The sequence below is a fragment of the Calidris pugnax genome, unplaced genomic scaffold (genome assembly GCF_001431845.1).
Source record: "Calidris pugnax isolate Ruff unplaced genomic scaffold, ASM143184v1 scaffold30, whole genome shotgun sequence".
Taxonomy (NCBI): Eukaryota; Metazoa; Chordata; class Aves; order Charadriiformes; family Scolopacidae; genus Calidris; species Calidris pugnax.
In genome coordinates this window covers 5,138,202-5,152,715 of record NW_015090776.1, presented here as the reverse complement: position 1 = coordinate 5,152,715, position 14,514 = coordinate 5,138,202, and the positions used below count along the sequence as shown (strand labels likewise).

Sequence of the window (14,514 nt, the reverse complement as noted above, 5' to 3'; positions counted from 1 at the left end):
CTCCCCCGGTCCCCCCCACCTTTCCACTTCCCCACCGCCCCCCCCCGGGGCAAGCAGGGTGGGATGCGGCATCCCCGGTGGGTGCGGGGGGTGCCCACCGCACAGCGGGACACCCGTGATGGGGACAAACCTGGCTGGTCACCGCCCTCAGGAGGGCTGTGGTGGCCTGGTGTGACCCCACACCCAAGTCCCCCGGCCCCTTCTGCGGGGGTGGCAAAGGGGTGAGGAGAGGAAGAGGTACAGCCGGAAGGACGATGCTGGAGGTGGTGGTGGGGGGGGGGGTGTCCCCTTTTTTCCCCAAGGAGGGGTGGACGCAGAGGAGGGAGGGTTCAAGAGGAGAAGAGGAGCTGAGATGTCCAGCAAGGATGTTCCACGCCCCGAAGGCTGGCATCCTCTGATCCTCTGGGGTGACCCACTGGAAGGGACCACGGGCATGGACCCATCCCCACGGGCATGGACCCATCCCCCAGGGGGATCCATGGGGTTGATCCACATGGCCTTGGGGTCTTCTGCTCCCCAGAAGTTGGGGGGATGGTACAAGGAGGACGTGTGTGAGCTGACGTGTGGCTGTGCCCCCCCCACCAGCACCCTGGGGTGACGGGGAGGGGACACCCCCCCCCCCCTCCCCTTTGGCAGTGTCCCCGCTGGGCTCGGGGGATGAGACCATGACCTTGAGGCAGGTTTTCCTCCCTGGATGGGGGTCCCGATGTGGGCACAGCTCCCCATTTGTTGGGGTACGGGCATCCTCTCCAAGTTTGGAGCCGGCTCAAGAGATGCAGGTTTGGAGATAAAGAGGGGAGTCCCTGAGTAGCCAGGGACCAGCAGCAGCCCTGTGACCACCAGCTGGCCTCTGCCTGTCCCGAGCACCACCAAAACCAGCGCTGTGGACCTCACGTTCCTCTCGTTCCTTGGCCTTCTCACAAGGGAGGCCTAAAGCATCGCGAGGCATAAATTAAAGGGCGTCGTGAGCTTCAAAATCCAGCCCTCTCTCTGCAGCTGTGCCACCTCCTACCTGCAGAAGATCAGAGAGACGATTCCTTTCCCTGCTTGCTTTTATTTTATTTATTTTTTTTTTTTTCCCCCTCTCAAATGTCTCCTCGGAGCTGCTCCCCCGGGGGGGGTTTCCCTTCGGGTGCTCCCTTCATCTGGGGTCATTCCCCAGCCCCACCATGCTCTTCCAGGCCTGAGGCGAGCTGATGGCCACCCTCCCTCTCCATCTGGGTGGCACAACCCCGCTGGTGGGTACCTCCAGGCTCGACGCTTGCAGCCCAGAGCTGGAGGGAGGACTCGTAGGGCAGCACCCTGGCAGGGAGGGTGTCCCCGGAGGTGGGACGCGAGGTCCCCAGGGTGCAGGGGAGCCCATGGAGGAGATGGAGCCCGTGGAGGTGGTGGGTGTCGGGGGACGGGAGGGGACCACGGAAGGTGGGCACAGGCTGGGGCGGAGGAGCGGTGGCGGCGCTGGGCTGCCAGCTCACAGCCCTGTGACTGCAGGGGAGGAAGCGGCCCCGTGTCCCGGCTGCTGGGGAAGTGACACTGCGGGCTCTGTTCTCGCAGGCGGTCACGATGCCAGGGTGCCCCCGAGCCTGAAAAAACACCCGGGGCGGGGACAAACCAGCTTGGGTGTTGCCTTCCTGCCCAGCGAGGCACCATCCGGGCTCCGCTGCCCTTTTCTGCCCTCGGTGGGAGCACGATGTGGGGAAGGGGGAAGTGATGAGGGTTGCCCCAAACCTGCTTCTGCCCCGCGGGTGGGGGTTTTGTCAGCAAACGGATGTTTTTCAGCCCAGCAGCATCCCCACGGGGCGCTCACACCATCTCTCCTTGCGCCATCACCCCTGTCCCCAGCTCTTCGTGGCTTGCTTTAGGTGTCTCGCCCTTCCCCAAGCACCCGAGAAGGTGTTGGCCCCGAGTCCTCCCACTGGCAAATCCTGCGCTATGGATGCCTGAGCCGTGGGTCGTGGTTCTGAAGTTAATTCACATGTGGCTAAGTTACTGTTGCTGTGGGAACCTTTAGAGATGCTGAAAATCTTGACTGGCGCATGTAAAATTAGAGCTGCTTCCACCCGTCCCTGCTGGCTGCTGCCCGGCGGCGCAGAGGAGCTCCTGTGCTGCCACTTGCTGGGGGTGGCACCATCCCCCCTCTGACAGGGGCATTTTTGGGACAAGGAGTGTCGTTCCCATCGATGCTGCTCCCTCCCTTCTTCGCCCAAGTTTTGGGCTCGGGGAAAAGAATGACGGGTGACAGCCAGGAGCCACCTCCCCATGTCCCCCCAGCATCTCCGGTGGGTTGAGGGCATCTCTCTGCAGCACGGGGAGTGCAGATGGGTTGCCGGAGAGGGGAGCGGGGATCTTGGCAACGCTCTCCCCGAGCGTGCAGAAAGGGGCTGGTCGCCTCTGTTCCCCTTCTTGAAGGAACTTCAGAGCCTTGTTCCCGTGGGCGGGCAGTGATTTCGCAACCTGCCGCAGGCGCTGAGCTGGGCGAGCGCCCGGTCACCCACGGGCACTGCCTGGCGTGGGGTGAACAGGGCTCTGCGGTCACTGGGCAGGAATTTGGCCAGGCTGGAGCTCAGCTGCTCCAGGCTCTGCTGGACTTTGATTGAAGGGCTGTATCAACTCTTTAGGGCCACCGCCTCCGGGACTGAATGGTGATGATCACCATGGGCAGGAATTTGGCCAGGCTGGAGCTCAGCCAGACCTTCTCCAGGCTCTGCTGGACTTTGCTTGAAGGGCTGTATTGACTCTTTAGGGCCACCGCCTCCGGGGCTGAATGGTGATGATCACCACCTGAATGGCCATGGAGATGCTGGGAGGGCTGGAGCCCCTCTGCTGGGAGCGGGGGCTGAGAGAGTTGGGGGGTTCAGCCTGGAGAAGAGAAGGCTCCGGGGAGACCTTGGAGCCCCTTCCAGTCCCTCAAGGGGCTCCAGGAAAGCTGGGGAGGGACTCTGGATCAGGGAGGGGAGCCCTAGGAGGAGGGGGAAGGGTTTGACCCTGAAAGAGGGGAGATGGAGCTGAGCTGTGGGGAAGAACTTGTTTGGTGGGAGGGTGGTGAGAGCCTGGCCCAGGTTGGCCAGAGAAGCTGTGGCTGCCCCATCCCTGGAGGGGTTCAAGGGCAGGTTGGAGGGGGCTTGGAGCAACCTGGTGTGGTGGGAGGTGTCCCTGCCCAGGGCAGGGGGTGGCACTGGGGGGGCTTTAAGGTCCTTTCCAACCCAAACCGTTGTATGATTTTCTGAATGGCAGCCCCTGGCAGTGAGTGTAGGTGGCTGGGGATGAGGGTGGATGCCCTGGGCTCTGTGGCCAGAGTGCTTGGCTGCAGAAATACGGCAGAGGCTTGGTCCTGGGTGCTCTGCAGCTCTTTCCCCTTGAGGTATTTGGTGATCGAGCTGCAGGTCGGGCTGCCCCAGTGCTCACCACTCTGCCCTCGCTGGCTATGGCAGTGTTCCCAGTGCTTACTGGCAGGGGAGCAGTGCCAGGGCTCTCCAGGATGGCATGGACAGGGTTCACCATGCCAAGGAGCACCACAAGTCACTGTGAAGGTCTCAATGAGAGAAGAAATGTCCCTTCTGCCTGCTCGGTGGTGAGCTCAAAGGTGTTGTCTCTGCTTAAGAACCAGATCTTTGTCATTGAGTTACCTCCTCTAGTTCAGTGCTCAGGGGTGGTGAAGGAAAGTCAACTAAGGTGCTAGGAAAGAAGAAAGGAAGAGCATCATGAGTCTGCGACCTCAGTGCCCAGCGTGTCCGTGTCTCAGGGACACTGGGAGTGGTTCCAGAAAGGGTAGAGCAGGACTGGGACAGGTTCAGAGGAGAATGACAAGGGCACAGAGACATGGAAGCCAAGTATTGAAGCACTGCCTGTTCCTGGGCTCCTCTCCAGGTCTGTGCCACCTGAGATGGGACCCCGGGCTGCGGTCTGTCCATGGGTGATGCTAAGGAGGGACGAAGCCAAGTGACCTACGGGTTGACGTGTGGCCATAGCACAGCTTTCCTTCTGGTGGGATGACTTGGCACAAGCAGTGGGCACCTTCACTCCAGCTAAAGGGCTTTAAGGGACCGGGGTTTTGGGTTGGCAGCTGGGCTGGGCTTGCAGCCAAGTGACAGTGCAGAGGCTGCTCTGATGTCCCTTGTACCTGCGGGATGCTCGAGGACAGAGATGGCTCTGGAAGTGCCTGGAGGAGCAGGTTTCTTTGTCTGATGGCCAAGCCGTGCTACAGAGCTGGGTGGGATGTCACAAGCCATGGCAGGACTCAGCAATGGGGCAGCCAAAGCTGCTGGGACCCTCCCCAGCCTTTCCCCAAGCACTGCCCTTTCGGGTGGGGGTTAGTTAAAATACAGCGCCCTGCCCTAGGGAGGAGAAATCTGCAGGGATCAGAATCACAGAATCTTCTAGGTTGGAAGGGACCTTAAAGATCATCTTGTCCAACCGTCAACCTCACTGACAAAAATAGACACCCACACAACAAACAAGAAGCATCATCACTAAACCATCCCTCCCAGCACTACATCAACCTGTCTTTTGAACACCTCCAGGGATGGGGCCTCAACCACCTCCCTGGGCAGCCCATTCCAATGGCTGAGAACCCTTTCGGTGAAAAATTTTTTCCTAATATCCAGCCTGAACCTCCTCTGGCGTAACTTGAGGCCATTTCCTCTCATCCTGTGGCCTGTGACTTGAGAGAAGAGACCGACCCCCACCTCTCTACACCCTCCTTTCAGGGAGTTGTAGAGAGCAATAAGGTCTCTCCTTATGCTGGGGATGGATGGGGGGTTGCCCAGCTGGAAGTGGGAATGATTTGGGATTAGCTGGGGACAAGGCTGCCCGGAGGAACGAGTCGCCTGTGCTGGCTGGGATAACGTCCTCCTGGCTCGTGCCTGAGCTGCAGGCTCATTGCCACGTCGCTGAGGGATGAACACCGGGGCATACTCTGCTTGCTTTTTAAAAAAAAAAAAATAAAATAAAACCATACCCTGTTCCATCCAAACCTCGCAGGGAATGAGCTGATGAATTCAAAGCATCGCTAAACCCGCAGCTCCCCGCACTTTTGCATGCAGGGAGTTGAGCCGGTGCTGCTGCAGTGCTCGGCGTGCTGCTCCCTCTGCCTGCCCAGACAAGGCTGCAAACAAGGTCACCCCAGCGTCACCAGGGCTGAGCATCCTCCTCTCCGAGCGGGGCACCGTGTCCTGGTGAATTGGGAGGTCTTGGCGTGAGCAGCAGCTGGCGGCGCTTGGGACAGCGCGATGAACGCTCTCGCTGGCTGTGTTGTCCTTCAAGCGTGGGTACCAGAGGCCAAGGAAAGCAAAGTGCCTCATTAGAGAGCGGCTGGGGAGGAGAGGGAGATCTCAGAGAGTCAAGGACCTGACATCCCGAAGATCTGGAAGGTCTTCTGCACGCACAGGGCCACCAAGCAGCCTTGGGTGCTCCCTTGTCGTCCCTGGGGTCTGTCCAGGCATCAGCCCAACCCTTCCATGGAACTTGTGGATCTGGGATGCTCTGTCCATGTGCTTGTTCGGCTGATGCTCTCATTCTTCCTTTCCTTCTAGTTTTCCACCTGTCAAGGAAGGTGACGTCCATCGTCCCAGAGAGCTGCCTCCTCATCCTGCTGGGGCTGGGCCTGGGGGGCATCGTGTTGGCCGTGGCGAAGAAAGCTGAGTACCAGCTGGAGCCCAACATGTTCTTCCTCTTCCTTCTGCCCCCCATCGTCCTCGACTCAGGCTACTTCATGCCCAGCCGGCTGTTCTTCGACAACATCGGCGCCATCCTCACCTACGCGGTGGTGGGCACGCTCTGGAACTCCTTCACCACCGGCACCGCGCTCTGGGGGCTGCAGCAGGCCGGGCTCATGGGTGGGTGCACAGAGTTGCCCAGCTTGGACCACATCACCAAAAAAATGAGTCGGAGGGTGCAAAGCACCCCCAGGTTCAGAGCCCACTGCCCTGCCGTGGAGTGTCAGGAAGCGTAGCAGGAGCAGGGTCCTGGCATCCTGGGAATGGTGCTCTGGCAGGACCATCAACCGTGCAGGACGAACGGGCTCAGCACTGGGCTGACTCATGTCTTTGCTATTTTTGTCACCGACCTTGGCTAGCGTTGCTTGCTCGCTGCTGTGTTCCCTGTCCTCTGCTGGAGGCACCGGTCATGGCTCACCTGGGCCATGTTTTGAGCTCTCCTGAGCCCCAAGGAATTGCTTGATGCCTGGACTTGAGGTGGGGCTGCTGAGCCTCCTTCAGTGCCTACCTGCCCGAGGGGCAGCAACGCACCTGGATGCCAAAGGGGACATCCAAGCCCCACTCCCTTCATGTTGCAGTGAGAATGTGCTTCACCTGGTGAACCCTGGAGGTCTGGGGAGACACTCCTGGGCTCAGCCTGCTGCACTCCGAGTTGGGATGTTGCGGCCAAGTCACTGGGAGCAGATGAGGGACAGGCTTGTCTCAGCCTGGTGATCTGGGCTCTGGGGCGGAGGGTCTGCCTGAGTTTGGTCCTTCTGTCCCAGCAGATCCAGGTGTTGAAGCTGGGCTGATGGATTTCCTGCTCTTCGGCAGCCTCATCTCAGCTGTGGACCCTGTGGCAGTGCTGGCCGTCTTCGAAGAGGTCCATGTAAATGAGACCCTCTTCATCATCGTGTTTGGCGAATCCCTCCTGAACGATGCTGTCACCGTGGTGAGTTGGAGCTGGGGGGTCTCTAAAGTGGAACCTGACGTGGGCCAGGGCACTGGTGTCCCCCAGGATGGGTAAAGGATGCGGGTGACATCCCCAAGCCAGGGGCAGATCCATGCCATCCTTCCTGGGTCCACTCTCCTGGCCTGGGGGGACTTTGCCTGCCGAGATGAGCTGTGTCATCTGGCAGATGTGGGGCAGGCGATGCCTCTTCTGCAGGGTCCATCCTGCCCGCAAGGGCTGCCCCTCTCAAGGCAGGACAATACCCTGCCTGCCCCAAGGGATTTGCCTTGTCTGCAGGTGCTGTACAAGGTCTTCAACTCTTTTGTGGAGCTGGGCCCAGCACACATCCATGCCACGGACTACGTGAAGGGGGTAGGTGAGTATGTGCCCCACCAGCCCTTCCAACTCTTCCTCCGGCTTGGAAGTGTAGGGGGTGAGCACGGGTGCTGTCATACTGCAGGGTGGGCACTGAGCACCACAGCTCGGTCATCTCCATCCAAGCTGTCATCTGGAGCAGGCACATGCTGGCCATCACCATGGGATGCTTTGGTGGGGACCCAAGTGGGAGCATGGAGTTTGGCTAGCCCAGCCCGGCGTGGCCATGGGGCACAGGCTCACTCGCTCTTGGTGAATCCCAAAGGTGCAAGCGAATCTTCTCCCCACCAGCCTCCTTCTTCCTGGTGAGCCTCGGGGGCACAGCCGTGGGGCTGCTCTTCGCCTTCCTGCTGGCCCTGATCACGCGGTTCACCAAGCGTGTGCGCATCATTGAGCCGCTCTTCGTCTTCCTCCTGGCCTACGTCGCCTACCTTGCTGCCGAGATGGTCTCCCTCTCCTCCATCTTGGCGTGAGTACTGGGGTGTCCCCAGGGGTGCGGCCAGGAACTCAGGGGTGCAGTGCTGGGCAGCAAGAGGCGGCGAGCAGACCCGCTCCCCATCCCACCATAGGGTCATGCCAGCTCCTTCTGCCCCTCTGCAGAGTCACCTTCTGTGGGATCTGCTGCAAGAAGTACGTGGAAGCCAACATCTCCCAGAAATCCCGCACCACGGTCAAGTACACCATGAAGACACTGGCCAGCAGTTCAGAGACCATCATCTTCATGTTTCTGGGCATCTCGGCTGTGGATACCTCCAAGTGGGCATGGGACACAGCACTGGTGCTGGGCACCCTGTTCTTTATCCTGCTCTTCAGAGCTGTGGGTCAGTCTGCCCCGCTGTACTTCTGATCCAGCTCTTTTCATGCCAAAAAGTGGTATCCCCCAAGAAAGGCTGGGGCATGAGGCCCGACGTGGCTCCTGGCTGGGGTTTTGCCCTGTCCCCAGGAGCAGGCAGGGCTGTGTTGACATCCCAGGCTCTCCTTCTCCTTCTTCCCTAGGCGTTGTCCTCCAGACCTACGTGCTCAACCGCTTCCGCCTCATCCCCCTGGACAGGATCGACCAGGTGGTCATGTCATACGGTGGCCTCCGCGGAGCTGTAGCCTTCGCCCTGGTCATCCTGCTGGACAGGGAGAAGGTGAAAGCCAAGGACTACTTTGTGGCAACGACCATCGTGGTGGTGTTCTTCACTGTCATTGTGCAGGTGAGGATGGGCACCGTGCCCTCCTCCTCTTGCCCAGAGTAACCTGGGGGGGTCAGATGGGCACTTGGGCCGACCATCGTGGTGGTGTTCTTCACTGTCATCGTGCAGGTGAGGATGGGCATCGTGCCCTCCTCCTCTTGCCCAGAGCTCGCCTGGGGGGGTCAGATGGGCACTTGGGGATGTGTGCTTGGGGCAAGTACCTCTTTTCAAGCCACCTTTGGTCCTCGATGCCTCCTTAAAGTACGTCAGTGCCAGGAGGCACCGAGTACCAAAGGTGGCTTGAAAACAGGTTGGTGTGTGTGTGGCCAGCACAGCTGCTGTCCCCAGTCACTTCATGCTGCTTCTGCTCCCCATGTCCCAACCATGCACCTTCTTGCCCTCCCAGTCTTTCCCTTGCCTTCTCCTGCCATTCCAGGGCCTGACCATCAAACCCTTGGTGACGTGGCTGAAGGTGAAGCGCAGCGACCACCACAAGCCCACGCTGAACGAGGAGCTGCATGAGCACGTAGGTGCTGGGGTGGGGGGCTGCCCAGCTCCACACACCGCTGGGGCTGGGTGAGGGCCATGAAGGGCCTGGGCACCCCCAGGGCACCTGCAGCCTTGCCACTGCTCTCACCCTCTTCTCCTCGCTCAAGGCCTTTGACCACATCCTGGCAGCGGTGGAGGACATCGTGGGACACCATGGCTACCATTACTGGCGGGACAAGTGAGTGTCTCAGCCAGGATCCTCCGCTGGCCATCAGGTGGATGGGGGACACGCGCCAGCCATGGGGACGGGGCAGGGTACCCTGGTGGGGGGAAGACCCAGGAAGGCTGTGTTTCTGTCTGTGGGTCCGTCTGGAAGGGGGCCATCTGGCTGCTGTCGTGCAGCAGATGGAGCATCCCAACAGCGTCCCAGAGAGAGGTTGTGCAGGTGCAGCTGGGGATGCTGTGAGAACTGGTATCGCTCACCCATGCTGGGGCTGCCGGGGGGCCGTGGGGTGTCCCTGGTGGTGGAGATGGCCCCGTGCCTCCCCACAGATGGAGCTGGGTGAGGAGGGAACAGCCCTGTTGGAGCCTGGGCAGTGTTTATCTGCAGCGTGGCAACAGGAAAAGGATGGGAAAGAGCCGGTTTCCTGGCGGGGAAGCGCTCCAGTGGGGCAGCTGTGCTGGTCCCAGTCCCACTCCCATCGTCTCCCACAGACCTGCTGGTCTCCAGCTTCCCCTGGGGCAGGGATGAAGGCTCAGCGTGTCCCCTCCCCTCCTGCCTTCCCTGGCAGCATACTCCTAGCTCCAGCCTGCTCTCGCCATGCTTTGGACACTCTCAACCTTGCGTGGGCAGGGGGTGCCCGGCCGTGGTTCCTGGTGGGAGCTAAACCGCCCTTGTCTTCATCTGGTGGCAGGTGGGAACAGTTCGACAAGAAGTACCTGAGCCAGCTCCTGATGCGGAAATCTGCCTACAGGCTGCGGGACGAGATCTGGGATGTTTACTACAAGCTGAACATCCGTGATGCTATCAGCTTCGTTGACCAGGTTGGGGCACGTGGCAGGGGACGGGTGGTGGGATGGCCCCGACGGGAGGAACTGGCTGGCCTGGGGTGGTGGTCTACCTCTGGGCATGTCCCCTCTGGGCAGGCTGTGGGTCCAGCTGGGTCCCTGCTGCCCCCCATGCCAACCTTGCCCTCCCACCTTCCCAGGGTGGCCACGTGCTCTCGGCCGCCAAGCTGGCCCTGCCCTCCATGCCCAGCCGCACGTCCATGTCGGAGTCATCAGTCACAAACCTCCTGTGAGTATGAGCATCCCTCCAAACCCTGGGGCAGAGTTTGCTGCACCCCCTAAAAGCCACCCTCTTCCCCGGGGGTGGGTTGTGCTGGGGGTGCGGGCACGGAGCCCGGCATCTCCATCATCTCCATCGTCTCCATCGTCTCCATCATCTCCATCATCTCTGTCATCTCCATTATCTCCATCATCTCCGTCATCTCCATCATCTCCGTCGTCTCCATCATCTCCATCATCTCCATCATCTCTGTCGTCTCCGTCATCTCCATCATCTCCGTCATCTCCGTCATCTCCATCATCTCCATCATCTCTGTCATCTCCATCATCTCCTCCCCAGGAGGGAGAGCGGGAGCGGCGCCTGCCTGGACCTGCAGGTGATCGACACGGTGCGGAGCCGCCGGGACAAGGAGGACGCTGCCATGCACCACGTGCTGCGAGGGAGCCTCTACAAGCCCCGCCGGCGGGTGAGCGCTCCCCGGCCGTGGCGGTCGGCTCACCCCGAGGGTAGCAGCCCCCCCAGCAAGAGGAGCAGGGATGGAGGATGCTCCGTGGGGGCCAAGCTGCTCACCCTGTGTCTCTTTGCCTCTCCCTCGGCCAGTACAAGGCCAGCTACAGCCGTCACTTCATCTCTCCAGATAAACAAGAGCGCCAAGATAAAGAAATCTTCCGGCAGAACATGAAGAGGCGGCTGGAGACCTTCAAGTCCACAAAGCACAATGTCTGCTCCTCCAAGAGCAAGGCCAGGCTGAAGGAAAAGGGCAGGAAAAAGGCAAGCGCTCCCCAAATGCCTGTTCCCTTCCTAGCTCTGAGATTTGGCTTCCCTCAGGCTGCAGCCAGTGAGGTCCTCTGGGGGTTAGTTGAGGTGCTGCAGGACATCAGCAGCTCCAGAGCCAGTGGGGAGAGCAGTTCATCTCATCTCATCTCAGTCCTGCGTTTGCTGCATCTGAGCACATGGGTGTTGCATATCCACGTGTCCCCACCACGTCAGTGCTGCTGTTCCCTGGGCAAAGTGGTCCCAAGCCCTGGAGGAGCCCCACGTTCGTTTTCCAAGAGCACTCAGCATAAAGTAGCCTGGACATCGGTGCAGATCCAGGCTCAGAAGTGTTGGCACTGTGTCGTAAATTAAGCCTTGGGTGTCTTCTCTTGTTTGGAGGCTCTTGAAGCCATCGCAGCTGAGCTGTTTGCTGTAGGGCCGTGAAGATGCAACGTCTAAGGAGTAGGAACCACTGACTGCCAGCTGCCTTCTAGCTGGGGGTGGGAAGCTGTGTCCCTGGGGTTACCCTGGCTTGGGGGTCCACCTGGGTTGGTGTTAGGGGTTTGCACAAGGCAGGTGCCAGCCGGTCCCTTTTCCTTCGCAGAAGAACATCTCTCTGACCAGCGATGCACCCAATGGGAAGACACACAGAAACGTCCCCTGGCAGGAGGCAGGTAAGGCCGGTGGCAGGCGAGGTTTGCAGGTCCTGGCAAGGGGACCTGGTGGGGTGGGATGGAGCAGCTCCCTGTGCCTGCCTGCCTGCTGACAGCACCCATGGTTGCACTAGCACCAAGTCCTTCTCCCATGGGTGCAGTCCTTCCCCTACTGGGTGTCCCATCCTGCAAACTAACTCCTTCCATCCAACTGCAGCTCCTGTCCTGGTGATGGTCAGCTCAGAGGAGGAGGAGAGTGATAGCTCGGAGACAGAGAGAGAGGACGATGAAGGGATCGTATTCATCGCTCGGGCCACCGATGAGGTCCTGCAGGGAAAGACGACTCCTGGTAAGCACTGGGGCTCCCACGCCAGGGCAGCTGCCGTTGGGTGGCCTGTCCTTCCTCCACCCGGGGAGCAAAGTTGCCTTGGCCTGGGCAAAACCAAAGTCAGCAGAGCATGAATGGGAGAATCGCTCTTCTCTGTGGCTCTGGAGGGACAGCACCTGGGCTTCCTGGTGGCTCCTGCATCCCTGGGCCAGCTGGCCACCTGGTAGTTGTTGGCTCTGCAGCGCTTGCAAGGCCCGGGGAGAGAGCAAGAGCTGTGTCTCACTGTCCCTCCTCCTGCCCCTCCAGGCAGCATGGACGTCTGTCCCAGCCCCTGCATCATCCCACCATCACCCACCTTGGCAGAGAAGGAGCTGCCGTGGAAAGGAGACCAGGCTGATCTGGCCGTTTACGTCTCCTCGGAGACCACCAAAATCGTGCCAGTGGATATGCAGAAGGCGTGGAACCAAAGCATTTCCTCCCTGGAGAGCATCGCTTCCCCTCCGGGCATCGAGAGCGGACCCCAGCAGAGGAGATTCGCCTGCCCTGTGCTGGAGGAGCAACCCCAGTCTGCGAGCCAGGCGACGCCGGAGCAGAGCTCCCACTTCCAGTTCCCCAGCCACGTCCCTAAGGGTGGCAGGTCGCAGAGTGACAGCAGCCCGGAGGGGGCTGAGCAGCAGGAGCTGCAGCCTTTGATGGCCACGGAGGAGCAGGGCAGGATGCTGCCCACCACCGAGCCCAGATGGCTGATGTTCAACAGAGCGAGCCACCTCTGAGGCAGACGGCGGGTGGGGAAGGGACCCGGGGCTGTGGACAGGCTGGGACCTGCTGACTGCTCTGCTGTCTCGCATTGTGAAGCTTGTGTGTGTCTCCATAAACTCCAGGAGAGCCCAGTACTCCTCCCGGAGCTGCGCTCCAGGGTGGGTTTTCCCCACGCACCTACTGATGAAAAACTGGTCGATAACTGGGCTTCAGGCTGCAACAGCAGGTTCCAACCCCCAGGGAGGCACAGACCCCAAACCTCTTTCTTTCTCTCTGGTCTCCTACTCATCTTCCCAGTGCTGGGAGGCCAGAGATGTTCCTCCCAGGGCTGGGATCCCAGCTGGACTCAATCCCGTCGTGGCTGTGCCACCCTGAGGTGTGGACGTGCTGGCTACTTCAAGGTGGTTCCTCACGGCATGCGCGGAGCTCGGCCAGGAGCTCAGCCAGAGGTGTGCTCCTTGCCATGGCAGCTCTGCGTTCCTCAGGTTGTAGAGGTACCACGGAGGCAAGGCCATGACCTTCTCAGGACTGGGAGCAGTGCTCCTGGGGTTTGGCTCCACCAGGAGCCGGCCAAGTGAACCCGTACGCACAGGGACTCCTCTAGCAGCCAGCCTGCTGTGCCAGCCTCACGCCTCTCCTCTGGATGTGTTCCCAGGAGCTCCGGTGTTGAGCTTTCTGGCTTTGCTGGGAGGCAGCTACCCTGCACAGCATCCTCGGCATTCCTCCTGCCCACCTCCCAGTCCCTCCAGTTGCCTGGGGGCCCATCAGCTGGGAAGGCTGGTCGTGGAGCGAGCAGCAGGTATGAATGTACATCAGGAACAGGGGCGATGGGTGAGACAATGAGTGCGTCTTCAAAGGTCTGTCCCCACCACCTGCCTCCCGGCCACCCCTGGGCCTTCCTGAGAGGGTGGTGGGACGCGGTGGCAATGGCCCACACAGTGAATTATTCCTGGTGTGACCCCAAGGGCAGAGAATTCCTCCCCAAGCTCTGGTTGGCATGAAAAAGCTCAGCACAGCAACTTGGGCACCAGCAAAGTGGGTGGGTTGGGGATGTTCCTCTTGGGGCAGGATGTTCCTCTTGGGGCAGGATGTTCCTCTTGGGTCAGGATGTTCCTCTTGGGGCGGGATGTTCCTCTTGGGGCAGAACGGGGACTTGGGCTGGTAATGCCCCAAAACAGGTAAAGAACTGCCTGTCCCAGCTAGGTGGGGGGACGGCAGGCGTCAAGGGGATACTTGGATGCACCGGGTGAGTGAGCCCAATGTGGGGTGAGCTGGTGGTACCCCCTGGTACTGTCAGCACGGCTCAGCAAAGGCCGTTCTGCTCTCAACCTGTTCCATCAGATGAGCATGAGGTTTTTAAAAAGGTTTTTATATAGTTTTGCATTTCGGGTATGCCTTATTCTGGTTTTGATTTCTGATACGGGGCCATACTAAATCTCTAGCTGGGTCAGTGTTTTCTGTAGCCATGGGCACCACAAATGACTCAAGACTTAATATCTTATTTGCAAGAATATCGTTTTAATGTGACAATATATGCAGAGTATTTTGTAACGTTCAATAAACTGGAGTTGGAGCCGGCATCGTGTTCTGGTCTCTCTGCTGCCTCGGGAACCTTGTCATCTCCTGGTTCCTGCAGCTCCTGGTTCGGTTGTCCCTGTGCCTCTGTGCTCTTCTCCTCCCAAGGGCACAGCCCTGCTCTCAGACTCCATGTGCCTAACTGGATTTCCTGGTTTTGATAATGTTTGCGGAAAATGTGAAATTCTTTCCAAAGAAAAGCTTGCTTGCAGCCGTCATCAGGCCCTGCCTCGGGGAGCAGCCAGCAAGAGGCCAGCAGAGCCCTTGCTGGGAGCCCAGATCTTCCCTTGTCCACACTTCCTCTCTCTTTGCCAAAAATATGGTTGAAATGGGTCTGTTTCAGGGTATTCCGGATCACAGGAACCTCCCTGTGTTGGTGTGTTTGCTGGCTTTGCTCTTCCCTCGATCTGCTGGCTCCACTTCTCCTAAAGGAGAGGTTTACTTGATTCGGAAGTGGATGTTTGGCTT

The 14,514-nt window shown here is 59.8% G+C and overlaps 1 protein-coding gene across 1 annotated transcript; it reads left to right on the top strand.

Annotated features, from left to right (window-relative positions):
• Positions 1-5,456: 5,456 nt before the first annotated feature.
• On the top strand, positions 5,457-14,049 carry SLC9A5 (solute carrier family 9, subfamily A (NHE5, cation proton antiporter 5), member 5). Its single transcript, XM_014949052.1, is given in 16 exon segments — positions 5,457-5,490; positions 5,493-5,834; positions 6,482-6,645; positions 6,943-7,021; positions 7,312-7,489; positions 7,621-7,841; positions 8,017-8,219; positions 8,635-8,724; positions 8,855-8,925; positions 9,602-9,731; positions 9,896-9,984; positions 10,315-10,441; positions 10,576-10,746; positions 11,336-11,405; positions 11,602-11,733; positions 12,019-14,049. Coding segments are annotated over 16 exon segments (2,568 nt in total). The 3' UTR covers positions 12,486-14,049.
• The last annotated feature ends 465 nt before the right edge of the window (positions 14,050-14,514 follow it).